The sequence below is a fragment of the Aspergillus wentii genome (genome assembly GCF_001890725.1).
Source record: "Aspergillus wentii DTO 134E9 unplaced genomic scaffold ASPWEscaffold_4, whole genome shotgun sequence".
Classification (NCBI taxonomy): Eukaryota; Fungi; Ascomycota; class Eurotiomycetes; order Eurotiales; family Aspergillaceae; genus Aspergillus; species Aspergillus wentii.
This window is the reverse complement of record NW_024467835.1, coordinates 1,030,433-1,048,437: the sequence shown is the minus strand read 5'-3', so window position 1 is coordinate 1,048,437 and position 18,005 is coordinate 1,030,433. Positions and strand designations below refer to the sequence as shown.

The following is an 18,005-nucleotide window of genomic DNA, read 5'->3' as shown; positions in this document are numbered from 1 at the left end:
CCTGCTCCCATTGGATCCTGGGTCTTGTCTAGTATGGACAGCGGCGAAGGATATTATGACGGATTATGAAGGACTAGGATGCAAGGTAGTTGTGCATCATGGTTATAAAAGTTGGGCGCTGCATATATCTGTGACATCACTTTGGAACATGCAGTATGCCAGTCATTCGGAAGCATCCTACAGAGTACGTCTCGACAGATGCAAAGCACAGGTATAAAAGCAACAGAAAATCCATTTCCCGTCTAAAACATTCAAGTAAGATACCCAGAATCATAAAACAACATATATACACAAAAAGCCGCATTCCACCACCGGCTAATATCATTCCTTTCCATAAAAGTAGTAGTTTGCAGCATACTGGACTGTGATGGTTGATGGCTGGTTCTCGCATGTCTTTGGTGGTGATCCTCCGGCAGTTTGGACTCGATATACGCTCTCATAGTCACCTACGGTGCCATTTGTGGCCGTAAGGTAGAGCCATGCAACAGCGCCGTTATCACCCTGGACTGATCCAGCTGGAGCATTCATTGAAGAATCCTTCTTGGTAAATGCAATCCCGTATTGGTGGTCGGGTGTGGTGTCAAGGTTGAAAGTTGGCACAGAACCAGTGAAGAAATGGTGACCAAGTAGGTCAATATCGGTGTGCCCAAGAGCAGCCGAGATGTCGGCTGTCAGGGGTACTTTGTATGCGAGGTTTGGCAGCATGTTTGCAATGTCCGGGTAGTTTGCTGCGATACAGGTGACGTTGTAGAGGCTTGCAACAGCCCCGACGGCAACGGGAGAGGAATCCGATGTAGCGCTTTCACAAGTGTAATTCTATATGATTATCCTTTGTCAGCTGTCTGGTCTTATACTGTATAGGCTCGATCACTCCTCACCTGAGTGCCACGACCAACTCCTACATAGATTGGCTTCTGACCAGAAGGAGACGGCAAGCCAGATGCATTGGCCGGCAATGCAATCTTGGATGTGTCACACACTGCCGAAGAGCCGGTGGACTTTTTGGCGTTGTCGATGTGCTTACTGACTTTGCCAATAAACTCAGCCACATCATCTGAGTAGTTGAATAGACCGTTGAGCAGGGTCGGTGCAGCGATAGAGGTAGCGGCCAGGCAGGTGATAATAAAGAGAATCGAACGCATTCCGGATGCTTTTCGAACGCACAGCGTGAGGATTAAAGAGATAAATCAGTGTGTAGAAGTGTAGATGAGATGAGTAGAGAAGACGGTGAAGGAGAAGGTTGGTGTGTAAATAAATAACTCGATCCAAGCGAGAAATGAAATGGCATCAAAGGAAAGACAGGAAGATAAACACTCCACGATAGGAGTGCGTGAAGGGAAAACAAAGAATGAAGCACAAAGAGGGGAATAGTATGGTCTCGGGACCAGCACCGAGAGTGTTCATATAAGTAGCAACATTCCTATCTCCATTTATCTCCATGAAACATTGGGCGGATCAATAATAGAAACATCTTCAATAATCGGAGCCGAACAAAACGTATCTAATAACAGTATCAAGTGGGAGCATCCCTGAAGCCGCCTGCACTGAAGATTGCGGGTTCCCGCGCTGTGATTGGCGCTGCTATGCGCCGGGATCGAAGTCTTGACCGGATCTAAAATGACGATGGCCCAGGCGAAACGGCGATAATTCAGTGGGCGGTTTAAGCTGCAGAAATCGTCCTGCTGGTCGGAGATTGGTGTAGCCCTGTCCAATGTCGATGGAGGAGGTGGGGAGATGGAAGAGCTGCCCTGTTGGATTGTTCAGACCTTCGCGCGGGGTTTCCATAATAATGGCTAGGATCTAAGAATATCCCCCATGTGTTTGGAGTTTCATCCCGGCGCTTAGGGAATTGCCTATGCTGGTTAGTGTGCAGAACAATCCACCAGCCCTACTGGTTTGTTGAAGAGTCAGATCGAAGAGTAATTGCTGCAGGGGTAGCTGGGTGGATATTTTTGGGCGATATCATATGCCTGCCCTATGTGTCAGTGAGCTGTTTGGTCGCTAAACATAGACTGTGCTATCTTCTGATGTATCTATCCTGTGCTCATACTGTTTGTACTTCGATGGACTTGTTGACAGCCTTGTACTTCGTACGTTTAAAATATATTACCGCATATTGGGTTGGGCTAACAGTATTTCGTACAACAAAAACATTTGATACTAGAACACCATAATTGAAAAGGAAAGAAATAATAAATATGGAGAATAAACAATAGCACAAATTGGAATAATTTTAAAAGAAACCAAGAAGCTTCGCAGCCATCCGCAACAGAACCAGCCATCCCTATTCTCAAGTACGCATTACGAAATTTGCCTTTATAGGACGTAAGTTTGAAAGAGCTATCACCACACCAGTGGCTCAATGGTTTAGTGGTATAATTCTCGCTTCGGGCTTCCCGTTACTGCAAAACAGTAACACATTCACTTGAATTGCGAGAGGCCCCGGGTTCGAATCCCGGTTGAGCCCCATCTTTTTTTCTTTTTATTTTTTTGCTCCTCTTTATTATTTACCACCACCTGTCTGATTTTGGTTTTATTTATCTTATTTTCTCAAGTATTAAGTGACAGTCACTATCGTACCTTGATTTTACTTTATTTGATCTTACTTGATATCTTGATCGGCATTCTCTTGTTTGCATGTCGCAGTTACACCCGACACCACTCCAGGGTAGCCAGAGTACGTCCAAGACAAGAATAGAACAAAAGCCATTGGTCTAGTGGTCTTGTTGTTACATTTCCCCGCAAGCTAAATAAAGATAATGGACTTGGTGAATATCATTAAATCTACAGTATCACCCGAAACGCCCGGCATATAGCGACATCCAATCGAGCCAACTCCAGATTGCTACCTGCTAGAAAATATCCGAAACACAATGGTCAAGTGACAGTGAGAAGAAAAAGTACGGTTGCATCAACCGGCATTGTTGAATCCCTCTTGCTGCCAGTCATCACCTCGCAGTTGCCCGCTACCACTACCACGGCCATTGCCTGCCGCACCTCCACCAGCCATTACGGCCGCTGCACCTAGACTGGCGGCGCTATGCTTTTCAATTTCTGTGGTGCTCATCATATATAGCATTGAAAACAGTAGAATATGCAGGGCGAAACAATACCCTGCAAAGAGGTTTCGGCTCGTTCGATTGGCAAGGATAATGCGTGTCAGGGAGAAGACGATCCGCTCTGGGAGACTCATGCGTTTGTACGCTCGTGCTGATTCACGGCCCCGGAAAGCAGCAAAAGGTGAAATCTGAGCTTCATAGGCGGACTGGTACCGATCAAGGGAAAGCCCCGACGGTGTATCCGCAGAGAGGTGCACAGATGTGGTGCTTGGTTTAGTTGCAAATGCGGACGCAGATGAGGATGCCCCACCACCACGGCTGTACGTTGACACATAACGCGTCTTCTCGTAGAGACTGAGGTTATCCTTTTGAAGAGAAGCAACCTCTTGCCTGAGGGACTTGACATTGCTGTACATCTTGGATAGCTCTTCCTCTAATTCTGTATTCTTCTTCTTGAAGCGGTCCCGCTGCGCCTGGATCATGGGCAAGATGCCAGAGCCACCGCCAACAGGTTCACCAGAACGTATAGCATCCATTGTGTTTGAAGACGCTGGGCTCTGGTCAAATCCCGAAATTATCGACGAGGTCGGCGATGTTGCTCCTCTTCGAGATGAGTAGGGGTACTTCGAGCTGTAGGTGCCCGCGACAGACATTGCTGACGAGGGGAATGTATTCGCAGCTTCCTGCTGCACCTGGAGAAGGTCATTCTCGAGGGTTGTCGAGAGTTTCTGGGACTTCTCGAGCTCCTGTTTAGTGGATGAGAGGTCCTCACGTAGGATTTCGAGCTGACCCTGGAGATCGCGATGCGATACCCGTAAGACGGTGAGCTCGTCAGTCAGCTTTTTATTTCTGGCCAGCAATAGCTGCTCTAAGGTATTATTCTTTCCACCCTCCTTGGACTTCGCCGTGGTACCATTGGTAGCGCTTCCGTTTGCATCGTCCGTGACATCTCCAGTCTCATCATCGTCACCAGCGGAGAACTCAATAGACTTTGGCCGAATTAGCACATTTTTCATCCATGGCTGCGAAGTATGTTCTCACCTTGATTACTTCAAGCTCTCGACGGAGGTCTTCATAATCGGCAACCTTCTCCAACCTTGATCGTAGTTCATCCCTCTCGGCAGTCACTTTAGTACCTTGTCTCTCAGCTTGTAAGAGCTTGGCCTCCCACGAATTACGCTGGGAATCTTTATCAAATCGCGCAGCATCCAACTTTCTCAACAGCGAGGAGTTTTCGGACTGTAAGCGAAGATATGATGGGTCGTCTTCAACAGATGTCTGCTCAGCGTGCGGGTGGGATACAGCCTGAGCCAGCTCAAGCCTCAATTGCTCATTACGAGCCTCCACCTCTGCCAGCCTTAGACTAGTCTTTTCCAAGTCGGCAGAAACAAGCTCCAACTCGGCAGCAGAAGCTCCGTGTGGAGAACCGTCCCCATTATCATCGTCTTGGCCCAAGCGCTGCGATACCTCATAGCTTGCTTTGAGTTCTTTCAACAAACGCTCCTGGTTTTCCACTTTCTCTTCCAAGCTCTTTTCCTTGGCAGCCCAGTTATTCGACTTCTCTGATAACACTGCTGACCACGAGTCCTCAATCTCTTTCGCTTTGGTTTCCTGGCTCTCCTCTAGTTTTTTTCTTGCAGTCCTCTCTTCCTGTAGCCGTTTTTCGGTATCCTCAAGCTGGGATGTAAGCCGATTCACAGAGCCTTGAAGTTGGTCTCTCTCCGATGTTAATTTAGGGACCGTCTCTTCCGAATGCACAAGGGAATCGACTGATGCCTCAAGAAGCGGGTAGGGATCGGGGGCTTCTGACAGGGAGGAATATAGTTGTAAAAATGCGGAGGATGAGGATTTCCCTTGGTTGGTTAGGAGATCGATAAACGTCTGGTAGGCTGTCAAGAGCGGACATGTTAGTTGTAAGACACTAGGGCTCTAGTCGACACAATACCCACCTTTCAAAAGACCCTTGTATTCTGCCAGCTTTGACGCATCCTCTAGTTTCCTGAAATCCTTGGTTTTTTGAGCAAGATCCTTTCTCTGAACAAGTGCATCACGCTGCCCAGAGACGATATCCGAAGCAGTACCATCCAACTTTGCGACAGTGCTGGCCAAGTCAATGCCTAATTGTAATTCAATATATTAGCCATCGGTACATTTAGAAGCGCATAAAGTGCGTTTCGAAGGACACACCTCTCCAAGCTGCAATTGCACGCTGGAACTTGTTGGCCCCCTCCGGTAGCTTTGCCGAGTTGGCCTTTTCGGAGTCGTGGCTATCCTGGTTGTTTGACTCAGGGATGATACCCTCCGTCATTGCGAACGTGTCCATTTTCTGCTGATTTATAGGCGAGTGATCTTAAATCACCATCCCCACAAAATATTAGAAAAAACCAACACCAGCAGCCGACGCTGAGCAGAAAGAACCGAAATGAAGCCACTGATCTGTTATCGCAATGCGGAGGCCGCTTCACACGCGGAGCGGCCCGACAATGTTCCGAACGCGTAAGCTGTCGCTTCAGGCTGAAAGCGTTGTGTTTGTTGTCAAGAAAAAGCAGTATATATTAATCATTGCATGTGAGGATAAGCCATGGGGGCCTTTCAGTAGCTATGTATTAATAGCTGGAAATCCAGCATCGATATTATCCCAAATGTGAGGTATAAAATATAGTCTGGCAACGTGGAGATGCCTTGCCTCGGAGATCTAACCATTGTGCTCCGTACAGATGTACCCACATTATGGAAATGGGGGTCATTCAATAAAAACAATGAGGGCGTCAGAAATTAGCTTACAATGAAACCGTGTATAAATAGATGTCAATTGTAGTGGAAGCAACAATGATAAACATGGTGGTTGGCTCCTGACTCAGCAGGAGTTAACTCCGCGCCCTGGCCCACTCTGTACATCCAGCTCCAAAGCTCCCGACTTCCCCTCACCATCTATGAGGCTCCGCCAAACATATATGTGGGATTGAATATCCAGAGCTGGGCTTACGATGATGCCAGAAGATTATGGCATCGGCCCCCGCAAGAGGAGACGGATTGGCCCTCCCTATGCAGCGCCATACGTGCTCCGACACCTCTTCGACGAGGTACCCTTGACCACCGACGACCCCAACGAAGACGTTCACATCACTTGCGTGGAATACTGGAGTATGTTTTGAGCTTCCAGCTACTTTCGAACATTTGTGAAATCTCCGCTGATCCCGATTCTAATAGATGATAATCTCTATATTGGCACATCCACCGCGGAAATCCTGCATTTCGTCTGCCTCGCACCCGACCCCTCCGACAAGTCGAATGAACCATCCTTCATCCTAGCTTCTCGATTGCCCATTCCATTTGTCCATAATGCTTCGCTTTCCCCGAACCAACATGGTATCCAGCAGATTCTTCTGCTTCCGACGGTTAACAAAGCATGTATCCTCTGCAACGGAACAGTCACCTTCTACATGTTGCCGGAACTCAGTCCTGCGTTTGGAAACACCAAGGTCGCAAACAGTCTGTGGATTGGGGGTGTAGACTTGAATGCGACATCGGAAGATCTCGAACTCCCAATGGTTATGATCGCCCTTCAAAATAGAATTATGCTGGCCACCGTCGGTGACGAAGCTCGACGTGTGAGGTCTATCGGATTTCCAGGTTGTCTTGCAGCGTCGCGACGGGACACAATTGCATGTGTGGCAGATAAACATTCGTATTCGCTGCTCGACGTAGAGCATCAGCAGAAAATACCCTTGTTTCCAATATCCTCCTCCAACGAGGTTTTTGAGTCTGGCCATGTAGAAGACATGCCACCGTCAGGCTCCTCCAGATTATCCCCATCGTCTTCTTTCCCCAGCTCGCCTCCTGGAGACAGTCATTCGCATAGGAGAAGCTCCAGTCAGAATACATTGTCCGGGATGTTACAACCAAATCAAGACCGATCGAGATCGGCAACCCCAGACCTTTTTCCTGATGCAGGGACCCCTCAACGGTCCAGTCCGCAGCAACGAGGTGTCGGATCGCCGAGAAACTCTTCTGATAATCACGGCGAGGGCTCCGAGGATTCGAAGCCTCTCCCACCTCTGCCAAAGCCGGGTTCAAAGCAGTTAACGCCCCATGTTTTGTCACCATCCCCTTCTGAATTTCTGCTGGTTACAGGAACAGAGACAACAGAACCTGGCGTTGGAGTGTTTGTGAACATGGACGGCAATGTAGACCGCGGCACGATAAATTTTCACCGGTACCCAGAATCAATTGTCATTGACAAAGGCCAAGAGGACAGTTTGATCCAATCGAGCGAAAGTACACAGGATGAGTTTGTGCTTGCTGTCATAGAAACGGATCAAAATGGGAAATCATGCAAACGCTTGGAAGTACAGCGGTGGGACGTGGATCCAGGGGAAGCTGGGAGTCAAAGGAGATGGGTAGAAATACCTCTGGCCGAAAATACGAAGTCACCTCAGGTTGGCCTTCGCCATACAATTAGCCCAAGCCAACTCGAATTCGATGAAATGGGAAATATCTTACGAATGGTCCGACTTCAAACCCCGGCATTATCTCCCCATGTCCCTGCAACAGATCCAAGGACCCAGGCATCTTTAGAACATCTCCAGAAAGAGAAGGAGCTTTTTGAATCGCAAGAATTGACCGATTCTGAAGGATCGAAAAAGGAACGTGGTTGGGAGGCAGAACGAAACGCGGAAGAGGCCAAATTTGCCCATGGGCTGGGCAGGACTCGCAGCAGCCTTATAATGTGGTCGGGTAACCAGATATGGCGGGTTTTGAGGAACCCTCTGACCATACAGCTTGATGAAGCCCTGCAGAGCGCGCAGGAAACCCAAGAAGGCGGCCACCGAGTATTGGACAGGGCTGTCATTACCGACATCATCCAATCAGTCCAGAATACAGAACCAACATCAGAGGCGGAATTTCTGGGGTTGAACTACGTGAAGCAAAAAGCAAGTTTGCTGCTATTTGGGGACCTCATCTCCATGGACCAGGCTGTCAGAAGCGAGGCAGCCATTGAAGCCACAGAGCAAGCCCTTGAGGCAGGGAATCTGGATCCTCGCTTGGTCCTGCTTCTGATACCTCTATTGCGCAGCGAAATTCTGCAGGGCCCACAGGGGATTTGGATACATGCAGGCCTGGCGAAACTTGCTGATACTTACACCCAGCAATTTAAAAATGAAGAAGTCGGGTCTCAGAAAACCAAGGGTGTGGATGGTGAAGTCTTGGAAATTATCAAACGCTTCCTCATCTCTTGGCAACAGAAGAGGGGCTATGGTAGCATCACGGATGAGACGTATGTCTTTGACAGTGTCGATGCTGCGCTTCTCCATTTGCTTCTGGAGCAAGACTCCAATGTGCCATTGGAGCTGCGTTCATCTTCACCAGTTCGCGCCGAGCTGAACAAACTGGTCGATAACTGGAAGGGTAACTTTGATCGGGCAGCGGCGCTTCTGGAAAGCTACGACCGGCTTTTCATTCTGAGTCGCCTATACCAAAGTCAGAAGATGTCCGGGAATGTTCTCAAGACCTGGAGGAGAATCATTCAAGGAGAGAACGATGCTGGGGGTGAAACTACAGCTTCCGGTGTCGAGGCGCAAATGCGCAGATACCTCGTCAAAATCAAAGATGCGCAACTTGTTGAGGAGTACGGGTCGTGGCTTGCGGGTCGTAATCCAAGTCTCGGTATTCAGGTTTTCTCTGACAACAGCCGCAGAGTCAAGCTGGAGCCAGCAGACGTGGTTACGCTGCTAAAGGAACGAGCTCCGAATGCGGTTCAGGTGTACCTAGAGCACCTAGTCTTCTCAAGAAATGTGAGTTTTATCCATATTTTAGTATTGTGTTTGTTTCGTTTCTAACTCTGGTGCCTTCAGTACACGCAATATGCGGACGATCTTGTTTCATACTACTTGGATTCAGTGCTCTCGGTTCTCCAGTCTTCCCCTGCTGCTCGGGAGTCGCTTTCTGAATCGTATTCCACATATCGCGCTCTGCGGCCACCAAAACCGACCTACATGAATTTCATCACAGAAAACACGCCCTCAGAGCCTTGGTGGCAGTCACGATTACGACTTCTTCAACTACTAGGTGGCGGAAGCAGTAGCCACTTCTCATCGATGCCATCGTCTTTGAATTTGTCATACTCCATTCCCGCGGTTCTTGCTCGCATCGAACCATTCCAGAATGAGTTAGTTTCTGAGTGCATCATCCTGGACGGTCTACAAGGCCGACACCACGAGGCCCTGCGCCTTCTCACCCATGGCCTCGGTGACTATGACTCGGGTGTTCGATACTGTCTTTTCGGCGGGCCTCGTAGCACAAGCTCTACGGGTCCACTAGGGGAGTTTGCCGACAGATCGCTCCAGTCAGAACTTTTCAAACATCTCCTCAATGAATTTCTACAGATAAAAGACCCGTCGGAGCGTATTGAACGGACCAGCGACCTCCTAGCCAGGTTTTCTTCTTGGTTCGATGTTGGCGAGGTTCTCAGGCTCGTCCCAGATGATTGGAGCGTTGACATTCTGAGTGGGTTTCTCGCGCATGTCTTCCGGGTCCTTGTGTCGCAGACCCGGGAAGTGAGAATGGAACGAGCACTGAGTGCAAGCCTGAACCTACGTGTTGGAACTGAATATATCGAAGGGACTGAGAAGGTCGGTGGCTGGATCGAGGATGGGGAAGGAGTAAGGAGAATGAGAGATGGGGTCAATCAAAACGGCCAGTCCGTACAAGTTGACGATGATTTTGGCGACATGGTCGAGGCTGGGTCGGGACCGTAGTGCCATTTCCTGCGGTATATATGCAGTGCTTCCATGATACCTCTTGTATTAGCTGTGATTGACGATATAATAATGACTCCTTCTCCATAACACTTGCACTGTAGAAGTAGTGTTGTCGTTAGGAGTAGTATTACTTTCTACTAATTTTGTGCGCATATTGCTTGTATCTAGTAGAGGTAGGATAAAATAAACTTGGAAAAATAAATCTGAGAAAAAAAAAGAAATAGAAATAAATTTTTCTTTCTATATAAGGGAGAAGAAAGAAAAAGCAAAAAAGATAAGCGGCCCGAGCCGCGGATCGAACGCGGGACCTCTCGCAGATATGCTTGGGTTGTTAGAACTCATTGAGCTCTCCCTAAGCGAGAATCATACCACTAGACCACCCGGGCTTGCTTGTATGTTTAGGTTTTCTTTGTTGGCATTATAGGGGAAATAATATATGAGTATTGTGTGTGAAGGGAGTGTGCGCTAGCTTTCCTGTGTGGTGGGAGGGGAGGAGGTAAGTAAGCATAACTAACACTTGCTGTTGCTTTTTAATATTGGTTCAATCAATAACAATAGTCGTACTTCTGGAGTGTGAGTTGTTAATGTCGTTTTTACTATCAAGACTAAAAGAAAGGGGCTATAATTCTGATTGTTGGTGTTACAGCCGGAATATATATCTTCGGATATATTGTTTTCGAAGTAGTCCAAGCTCGACTTTTCAATATTTACTAGACAACTACAGCCAACGAATACTACACACCATAGACACACAATCAATTCATTCCGCATAGATAGTTAGGTACTGGTATATATACAACAACAAAAAAAGCAATCTAATCCAAATCAGGCACAGGCAACCCATTCACAATCTTCACCTGCATGCCCAACTTATCCAACGCAAACCTGGAATTCTTCTCGCGCAGAGCCTTTGTGTCCTCATCGGAAACCAGTACAAAGTCATATGTTAACAAGGCGTGGTCCTCGGAGACGTTGTATTTCTTTGCGAGTTCGGGGCCGGCGCGCCCGATGTCGACGACGAGGGAGTCCTTGACGCCGAAGACGGCGTCGGAGGTTTCATAGGGGTCGTTACGGAGGTAGAGGGCTCTTTAATAGATTGTTAGTTTGGCCAATTGATAGGCTGGGGTCAGGGAAGGAGATATACGTGATGAGATGATCGTATCCCGGCTTCTCGAACATAAAATGCATATGCGACGGGCGGTACGGGTGACGATGTAACTTCTTCAACAACTTCCCCACAGGCCCATCATGTGGAATCGGGTACGGGACAGGTGTAATCGCATTGAACCAGAAGACACCATCCTTGTCACTGCGCATGATGCAGCGGCCGTCTGGCCCGTCGCGACCTGCGTACTGCACGTCATAGTGTCCTGTAGAGTCTGTTTCCCAGATATCGATCTTGACGCCCTCAACGGGGTTGCCGTTGGTGTCGCGGAGGGTGCAGACGACGAGGAGAGGCTCGCCCTTGGGATCGTGGGACATGGAATCGCCCTGCGCCATTTCCTCTGCTTCGTGGGTGTGGAAGGGGCCGAGGACGGTGCCTTCCGTGGAGCCTTCTGGTTTGGGGTGGTCGATGGAGTCGACTAGAATGGATAGACCGAGGACGTCGGAGAGGAGGATGAATTCCTACCAGTAACGAGTCAATCTTCATGTTTTTTGTACAAGTAAGCGGGAAGAACATACCTGTCGCACATCACTGCTAATCTGCCCGACCTCTTTCAAAAAGTGCAATCCGGTCATCCACTCGCTGGAGCTCAATCTGGTTTCACGGGCGAAATCGTGGAGGTGGGTGACCAGTCTCTCGAGCACATATTTCATGCGCTCGTCTTCACAGAGGGAGTTGATCCGGATGACGTTTTCTGTGATGTTGTCGACCGTGAGGTTCTTCATCGGTGGGATCTTGACCTGAGATGGATCCATGGTGTCGGTATTGAATAATCAGAGATAGAATTGAGTTGTTATTATCGACTGGATGAAAGATAAATGAATTAGCAACTGTCTTCGTTGGCTATGCAAGTAAGTAGCTCTCAAAATGACGAAACCCGATGGAAGACAAACCTAGCTGTATTCCCCAACCAAAGGTAAAGCTAATAGTAACTTATGAGAGATATTTTAAAAAGGCCAAAAGTAGACAACCAGAATCCACAAAATCAACCACCAAAAAGAAAGCCCAGCAAGAGGACAGGGCGAGCCTTATGAAGGGCCACCCCGCAAAAGACAGCTCGGCACCCCGCCATGGCCTGCTATCCGAGTCGGCTCGATGACAGAGGAAAAAGGAGCATAAGGTAATGCTAGAATAAGCATCAGTGAATCCTCCCCGAGTCGTGAAACTGCTACTAGTGAGCGCTTAGCAGCAGGAATGGAGCATCATCCGTAAATCCGTGTGTGGTGGTGAACCAGAAGTTGAGACCCGCTGACAAAATGGGTCGCGATGATTGACTGAAGTCCACCATCGGGAATCCCCCTATCATTCTATCTACTCTTGATTGATTATTAGACACGGTTATAAATGCTGTTACTAGCTATCTTGTTATAATACTAATTTTTATCTTCATCTGCATCTTCATCTGCATCTTCATCTCAGATATCCCTAGATTTGCGTGGATCAATTCTGTTCTCCGCATCCCCACCTGAAGTTATCCCCATCGGAGCATAACACAGCCATGATGACCAACTAAGGAATCTATTCCGCACCAAGACGAGGTCTTCTTGCGGGGTGAATTCTGTCTGATTTCTATAGCACCGGATGCTGAACACCGACGACGGCTATTTTCTTTTCCTATGCCCCATCTCGCATAAATATTTTTGCGTTTGCCGCTTGGTGTGTACTGCACGATCGGCCAGAGAAAGTCCGTGGAATATCAATCAGATCAGGTGATTCTCATTTACATCCATCCAAATATATAATAATGTTCATCATACAATGATATAAAACTCCCAAATAAACAACCGGGGATATCCGCTAAACTCGCTCAGACAGTACAAGGCATATTCAAACACATTCTAGGATCGTCACGTCCAGACCAACATCTTGGACACAGAACCACAATCAAACAAAAACATGAAATTCCAATTCAAGAAAAGAGTGGGGAACAAAGCATGCAGACAAGAGCCTTACGCTCTCACCATTTTCCGCTCTCGCTCTCTCTCCCTCTCTCGTTCTTGTTCCCGCTCCCGCTCTCGATCATGATTGATATTCATGTTATTCTCCCCTTCTTTCCCGGTTGTTGTTACTCGGGCATGATGGTCGACTGTGTCCAAGATGGCTTGCATCAGTCTCTGGTTGGCACCAGGGTCATCATCATCTGGGACAGGATCGGTATTACGGTTGATACTGACCCGTCTGTCGTGACTCGCCATTGCGCTTCCATGGATCTCACTCATGGCCCGTCTGGGTGACATCTCCTTTCCTAACGGAGTTCCTGGGGCTGGACCCGTAGTTGGCGCGGATTCTCTTCGCGCATTGAAGTTTGAAATATGTTCGGCCCCCCGTTCCCGTCCCCGTGGCTGTTCATGTACATGCTCTGGAGCAAATGACGCTGGGGTGGGGACAGATGTGGGGACTGTCACTGCCGCGGATGATGGGTCGGTTGGTGGAGCGTCTTCGGCGTGTGCCCGGGGAAGGCCGTCGATTCGAGTTTCTCGTAGCTCATCCTCTTTGACATCCTTCCAGGAGCACTTGGCATGCTTTTTCGTACAGCCCATGCATGCAGTCAGGTTCTTGAGGCAGTCCATATGTAGACGGCGACACCGGTCGCATGGTGGTAGGATGCGATCCCCTCGTTGCAGCTCCTCCATTCGAGCGACCATTTCCATCTTGTAGGGACCACCGTCATCTTTCTCGTGACTGTTCGACTTGGGAGGAGGAAGTAAAGAGGAGGGGGTGCTCGGGATTGCGACGGTGGTCGGGGCGGGGTTGTTGTAGATGGTGCTAAGATCTGCCGTCGCATCCGAGGCTCTCGGCCGGGGACGCGATGACTGACGGGCCATTTGCCCAGGCGGATCCTCGTAGCCACGCGCTTGACGGTCCGCAGTGGTGAAGAATTTCTTCATCAACTCCATTCGGGTCGTCGGAGAGGCGCCTTTGATGGAAGTCCCGTTGATGATAGTAACGTTTTCTGTGTTTGAGTGGGAGAACATGAACTGTGAAGACAGCGATCCTTCTTCTCCCATAGGCTCCCCTGCGGGACGGTTGGCGTTGACTGCGACAAAGCCGGCCGAGGGAGACTGGACATTGGAAGAACCGTTGCCGTTTAACGGATTCTGGCCGTTGCCATTGGCATCTCGCCACGTGGGGCTGATAGAACGAGCCTGCTGGTTGTGGAGGACAAGATCGTTCTCCCGTCGGCTGACGATAGCTGTTCGACGGTTCTTGAGACGGTAAGTGAGTTGTCTTGCTCGGGCAGATACTGAATCGGAGAATTTATGTTAGCGACCGATTGTTAAGACGCGCGAAAGAGCAGAGTAAGGAAAACAAAGCAACCAACCTTGATCGGCGATTTGGGTGATCTGCTGCAAGTTCTTCTCCAGAATCTCCAACGCACCCAGTTCCTTTTCTTCATCCTCGATGATGGGTTGTGGGGGGATCATTTTCTGTGGCATGCCCGAAGCGATCAGCACAAAGTCCTCCTCACTGATCTCTACCCGACACTGCTTGGTGTAAAACTGGCAAACCCGCACGCCATTGCGGGATTTTTCCAGATTGAACTGCTCCGGTTTGCTCTTGGCGAATTCGACCACATCGAGCCAGGTGATATTGGGCGAGTCCTTGCCGTGCGATTTCAGCACGCGCGGAGGGCCATCGAACAGACGCTCGAAGCGCTTGATCAGAATGGGACCCAACGGACAAGCGCCCAGGTTCCCGGCGATGCTTTCGTGACGATGGAGAACACCATCATATTCGCCGATCAAGTGGACAATGGCGGGCATGCTATCATCAACGGAGACCAAGGGGAGGTTGTCAGGATACTGGCGGGCGAGATAGTTGATTTGCAGGTGATTCGATTGCGTCTTGGGAACTTTGGATGCGATAGTAGGGAAATCGCCCGAGGGTGATCGAGGTCGTTTGCTGGACGAGGACGGCTCAGCCGTCGGGGTTCTCGACTCCATTGCGACGAATTTTTCGTGAGGATCAAGACCCAGACACGATGTTTGGTTAAGAAGTTGAAGGGGAAAAAAAAGCGACGATAAAGTAGATCGATCGCAAGAAAAATAAAATAGAAATAAATATGAAAAGTTAATTAAGAAGAAATTCAATCAGTAAAAATGGCAGTTCGTGGAAGAAGAAAGAGGCTGTTGAAGAATGTGTCGCCGATGGCGGAGCATCAGTAAGGCCCCCAAACCCCAAAAGACAGATTCCAGAACGAGAAGAAAGAAGAAGCGAAAGAAAGGGCAAGAACAGAGGAGCAAGTCAAGACGCCAGAGAACCGAACAAAAGGCAAAAGAACGAAAGGAAAGGGCCGAGGGGAGGGAGGGGAGGAGAGGAGAGGAGAGATGGAGAGAAGCGCAGGGGAGAGGAAAGCAGGAAAGGTGGAGAGGCGCGGGAATATCGTGCGGGCGGGTCGGTTAGTTGGACGGAGGACGAACAAGTAGTGGGCAAAATACGGGTTGCGCCCAATGAACAGGCATCCTCGTCATGCTGTCCACATGGCCTGGCGGAACGGGAAAGCGTTGCTGCTGGCGTTGCTATTCGGGATGTCATCCGTATTCTGGTGTTATTGTATCATGATTATCTGGCTCGTTGGCCACGGGGAGAATTGGCGATGAGCAGGCTGAGTGCCAGAGCGAGAGAGAGAAACAAGGAGAAACCAGAGAAACGAGAGGGGGCGGAGTCCCGCCGGGCTTTTCCGCTGTCGGTGTGGCCCGGAGAACGGAAGTTACGGTAATTACCATACGTTCTGATACTTCAGGTTGTGTTGACATTTGCTGATAGGCATGATTCGCATTAATTATTAGTTAAATATCTATTCTATCAAGAGTATAGCTCTAGATGATGCTCTATCTAGATACGGTCTGGGCCTGCGAACGGACTCGCTCAAAGGGTTCCGGGGCTACTCCCAAGCTAATTCGGCATGGAGTAAGGTGTCGAATCCACCGGGTTGCATCTGCGCTTCTTTCACAGACTTCACAGTAGTCGGATGACGCGATCTGGTTCTGTTCATCTAAGCCCTGATATACCAACGATCCTAAAACATTCTGCCTTCTGCCACGTAACGCCTCAACAGGTTGTAACTTGTAAGCCACTAGATCCAGCCGCGCTGTGCGCTCCGCCCAATATTGCTGCCTGAGGGTATCTATGTGGTATCGTACGGTACGGCACGGTAATCTTGGCCCGAAAGGGTCGTTACTTGCCGCCCACTCCACTGCTTGAGGTGTGGAACAACCGGGTAAGATTGCCTGGGAAACTGGTATCGTATGGTAAAACAGCGATCCTGTGACACACGGACATTTCTGCTGCTAATTCTGCAGCTTCAGTGGCATCTTCCTTGGATGTGAGTGCTTCTCACTAAACTGCTTGCTAGCTGTGCAAATCAGATCCACTGGATTCCAATCCCTCTTTAATCTTATCCTTTTTTCCTGCTGCCAGCCTCATCTTTGTCAAGTGACTTTCTTTTTTTTGCCCACTCTCTTCTCCCACCGCTTACCCCTCCTTGAAAATCCATCACCCGAGGGCCCTTTTCCCCAACCATCCAGGTGTAACACGCCCCTCTTCCCCATCAGACCAAACATATCTCTTCCCTCAACCCCTCTTCTTCTTCTCCCCTCTCACAAATCCTACCTTCACTAGGCCAAGCCATGTCCGAACGAGGCTCGTTCCGAGGGGGCCGTGGCCGCGGCGGCGGAGGTTACGACAGGTCAGGCGGCCGTGGCGCCCACTCCACCCAGCACAGAGGTGGCGGTGCAGGTGGCGGTGCCCAGCAGCAGCAGGAGAAGCCCAAGAAGGAGAACATTCTTGATCTCACCAAGTATATGGACAAGGAGGTCAAGGTCAAGTTCAACGGTGGCCGAGATGGTGAGCTATGAGTTCCTGAGTTATATTTTATATCAATACTAACCATAGCAGTCACTGGAACCTTGAAGGGTTACGACCAGCTTATGAACTTGGTTTTGGACGATGTCAAGGAAGTTATGCGTGGTAGGTTTAATTTGACAGCCTTGTTGATCCCTGTCTGACAATGCCTCTAGATGACGAAGGCAACGAGACTACCCGCTCTCTCGGCCTGATTGTTGCCCGTGGCACTTTGATTGTCCTCATCTCCCCTGCCGATGGCAGCGAGCAGATCGCCAATCCTTTCATGCAACAGGAAGAGTAAACAGCGGATTGAACTTCAACGGCATCTGCTATCTCTAGTCATCGTTTCGACTTTCTAGTCCAAATAGAAGATGACTAAGTTGAGAACCAAACAGAGCAGTCGATTCTTGATCAAATAACTCCTGGGTCAATTTTGAAATCGCTGAGCCTGTCTCGAAGCCTTGCCTTTTACTCGGCGGGTGCTCGACGCCAACATCTTAAGGAACGAATGAAAACGACGAAACGTACGCCTATGTCCGATGTGTATCATAGATCCTATTCTGAATGCATGACTTTCATTCCTCGCCTGGACCCCGAGCTCAAGTGGGAATGCATCGGAGATTCGAGCGGGATGAAGATCTCGCATTGGCTATATGCATTAATATAAGCAAATAATTGAACCAAAAACATTCAAATACGAGTAAGAGTTGCATTGACTACCTATTTTAAGAGGACTCCATAGAAAGAGAAACATTAAACTGCCCACATCCAATCATTATGAATTCTTCAACATCGTATTACACTAATTGATCATCCAGAATGAATCAATCGCATCTCTTCGCTACCGGAGTTGTCGTCATCCGTCCCAGGTCTCTAGTGCATGATCGCTTCTCATTCGAGTTAACAATACGATTACGAGCACTCCATGTGAAGATCCACCGATATAAAAAGAATATACCATTCCCCTGTTTCTGTCTTTCCTTTTAAATAAAAATCTTTGAACTCGACAGAATTATCTCCTTGATCAATATCTGTTATGAAGACTCAATATCTCGTGCCGTTGGCAGTGCTGCCCTTTGCTCTTGCCATTGCTCTCCCAGCCCACCATGTTCTGTACGAAGATCATGGCACCATCGATTCCAACGTCTTAATTGACTTCTTCTCAGATTCCAC

At 48.9% G+C, this 18,005-nt stretch overlaps 6 protein-coding genes and 2 non-coding genes across 8 annotated transcripts; 3 read left to right on the top strand and 5 right to left on the bottom strand.

Moving 5' to 3' along the window:
- Positions 1-269: 269 nt before the first annotated feature.
- On the bottom strand, positions 270-1,361 carry ASPWEDRAFT_489058 (uncharacterized protein). The gene is made up of 2 exons (XM_040837181.1): positions 879-1,361; positions 270-816 (listed from the first exon to the last, which is right to left on the bottom strand). Exons 1-2 carry the CDS (start codon positions 1,140-1,142, stop codon positions 322-324), a joined length of 759 nt encoding a protein of 252 aa, XP_040688690.1. The 5' UTR covers positions 1,143-1,361; the 3' UTR covers positions 270-321.
- A 995-nt stretch (positions 1,362-2,356) lies between these two features.
- ASPWEDRAFT_t142 lies at positions 2,357-2,467 on the top strand. Its single transcript has one exon. It is a non-coding gene; the product is annotated as a tRNA-Pro (tRNA).
- Positions 2,468-2,911: 444 nt separating this feature from the next.
- On the bottom strand, positions 2,912-5,367 carry ASPWEDRAFT_171840 (CCAAT displacement transcription factor COY1; the record flags this gene model as incomplete). Its single annotated transcript, XM_040830849.1, has 4 exons — positions 2,912-4,048; positions 4,101-4,948; positions 5,009-5,176; positions 5,247-5,367. 4 exons carry the CDS (start codon positions 5,365-5,367, stop codon positions 2,912-2,914), a joined length of 2,274 nt encoding a protein of 757 aa, XP_040688689.1.
- Positions 5,368-5,939: 572 nt separating this feature from the next.
- On the top strand, positions 5,940-9,903 carry ASPWEDRAFT_132860 (putative TGF beta receptor associated protein 1). Its single transcript, XM_040829295.1, has 3 exons — positions 5,940-6,203; positions 6,270-8,854; positions 8,915-9,903. The coding sequence occupies exons 1-3, from the start codon at positions 6,047-6,049 to the stop codon at positions 9,815-9,817; spliced, it is 3,645 nt and encodes a 1,214-aa protein (XP_040688688.1). The 5' UTR covers positions 5,940-6,046; the 3' UTR covers positions 9,818-9,903.
- Positions 9,904-10,100: 197 nt separating this feature from the next.
- ASPWEDRAFT_t117 lies at positions 10,101-10,206 on the bottom strand. Its single transcript has one exon. It is a non-coding gene; the product is annotated as a tRNA-Pro (tRNA).
- A 352-nt stretch (positions 10,207-10,558) lies between these two features.
- On the bottom strand, positions 10,559-12,216 carry ASPWEDRAFT_40152 (intradiol ring-cleavage dioxygenase). Its single transcript, XM_040835250.1, has 4 exons — positions 11,879-12,216; positions 11,504-11,788; positions 10,965-11,446; positions 10,559-10,906 (listed from the first exon to the last, which is right to left on the bottom strand). The coding sequence occupies exons 2-4, from the start codon at positions 11,738-11,740 to the stop codon at positions 10,636-10,638; spliced, it is 990 nt and encodes a 329-aa protein (XP_040688687.1). The 5' UTR covers positions 11,741-11,788; positions 11,879-12,216; the 3' UTR covers positions 10,559-10,635.
- Positions 12,217-12,934: 718 nt separating this feature from the next.
- On the bottom strand, positions 12,935-14,929 carry ASPWEDRAFT_27688 (Zn(II)2Cys6 transcription factor domain-containing protein; the record flags this gene model as incomplete). The annotated part of the gene is made up of 2 exons (XM_040833028.1): positions 12,935-14,229; positions 14,308-14,929. The coding sequence occupies 2 exons, from the start codon at positions 14,927-14,929 to the stop codon at positions 12,935-12,937; spliced, it is 1,917 nt and encodes a 638-aa protein (XP_040688686.1).
- Positions 14,930-16,615: 1,686 nt separating this feature from the next.
- Positions 16,616-17,133, top strand: ASPWEDRAFT_171836 (putative small nuclear ribonucleoprotein (LSM7); the record flags this gene model as incomplete). The annotated part of the gene is made up of 3 exons (XM_040830848.1): positions 16,616-16,832; positions 16,884-16,955; positions 17,006-17,133. 3 exons carry the CDS (start codon positions 16,616-16,618, stop codon positions 17,131-17,133), a joined length of 417 nt encoding a protein of 138 aa, XP_040688685.1.
- Positions 17,134-18,005: the final 872 nt, after the last annotated feature.

Bases quoted from the DNA above. Each gene is read 5' to 3' on its own strand.
- ASPWEDRAFT_40152 (XM_040835250.1), bottom strand. From the start codon at position 11,740: ATGGATCCATCTCAGGTCAAGATCCCACCGATGAAGAACCTCACGGTC. The intron at 11,447-11,503 runs GTATGTTCTTCC...CGTTACTGGTAG, and splicing joins TTAGCAGTGATGTGCGACAG to GAATTCATCCTCCTCTCCGA. The intron at 10,907-10,964 runs GTATATCTCCTT...AATCTATTAAAG, and splicing joins GGATACGATCATCTCATCAC to AGCCCTCTACCTCCGTAACG.
- ASPWEDRAFT_489058 (XM_040837181.1), bottom strand. From the start codon at position 1,142: ATGCGTTCGATTCTCTTTATTATCACCTGCCTGGCCGCTACCTCTATC. The intron at 817-878 runs GTGAGGAGTGAT...ATAATCATATAG, and splicing joins GAGTTGGTCGTGGCACTCAG to AATTACACTTGTGAAAGCGC.
- ASPWEDRAFT_132860 (XM_040829295.1), top strand. From the start codon at position 6,047: ATGATGCCAGAAGATTATGGCATCGGCCCCCGCAAGAGGAGACGGATT. The intron at 6,204-6,269 runs GTATGTTTTGAG...CGATTCTAATAG, and splicing joins CACTTGCGTGGAATACTGGA to ATGATAATCTCTATATTGGC. The intron at 8,855-8,914 runs GTGAGTTTTATC...TGGTGCCTTCAG, and splicing joins ACCTAGTCTTCTCAAGAAAT to TACACGCAATATGCGGACGA.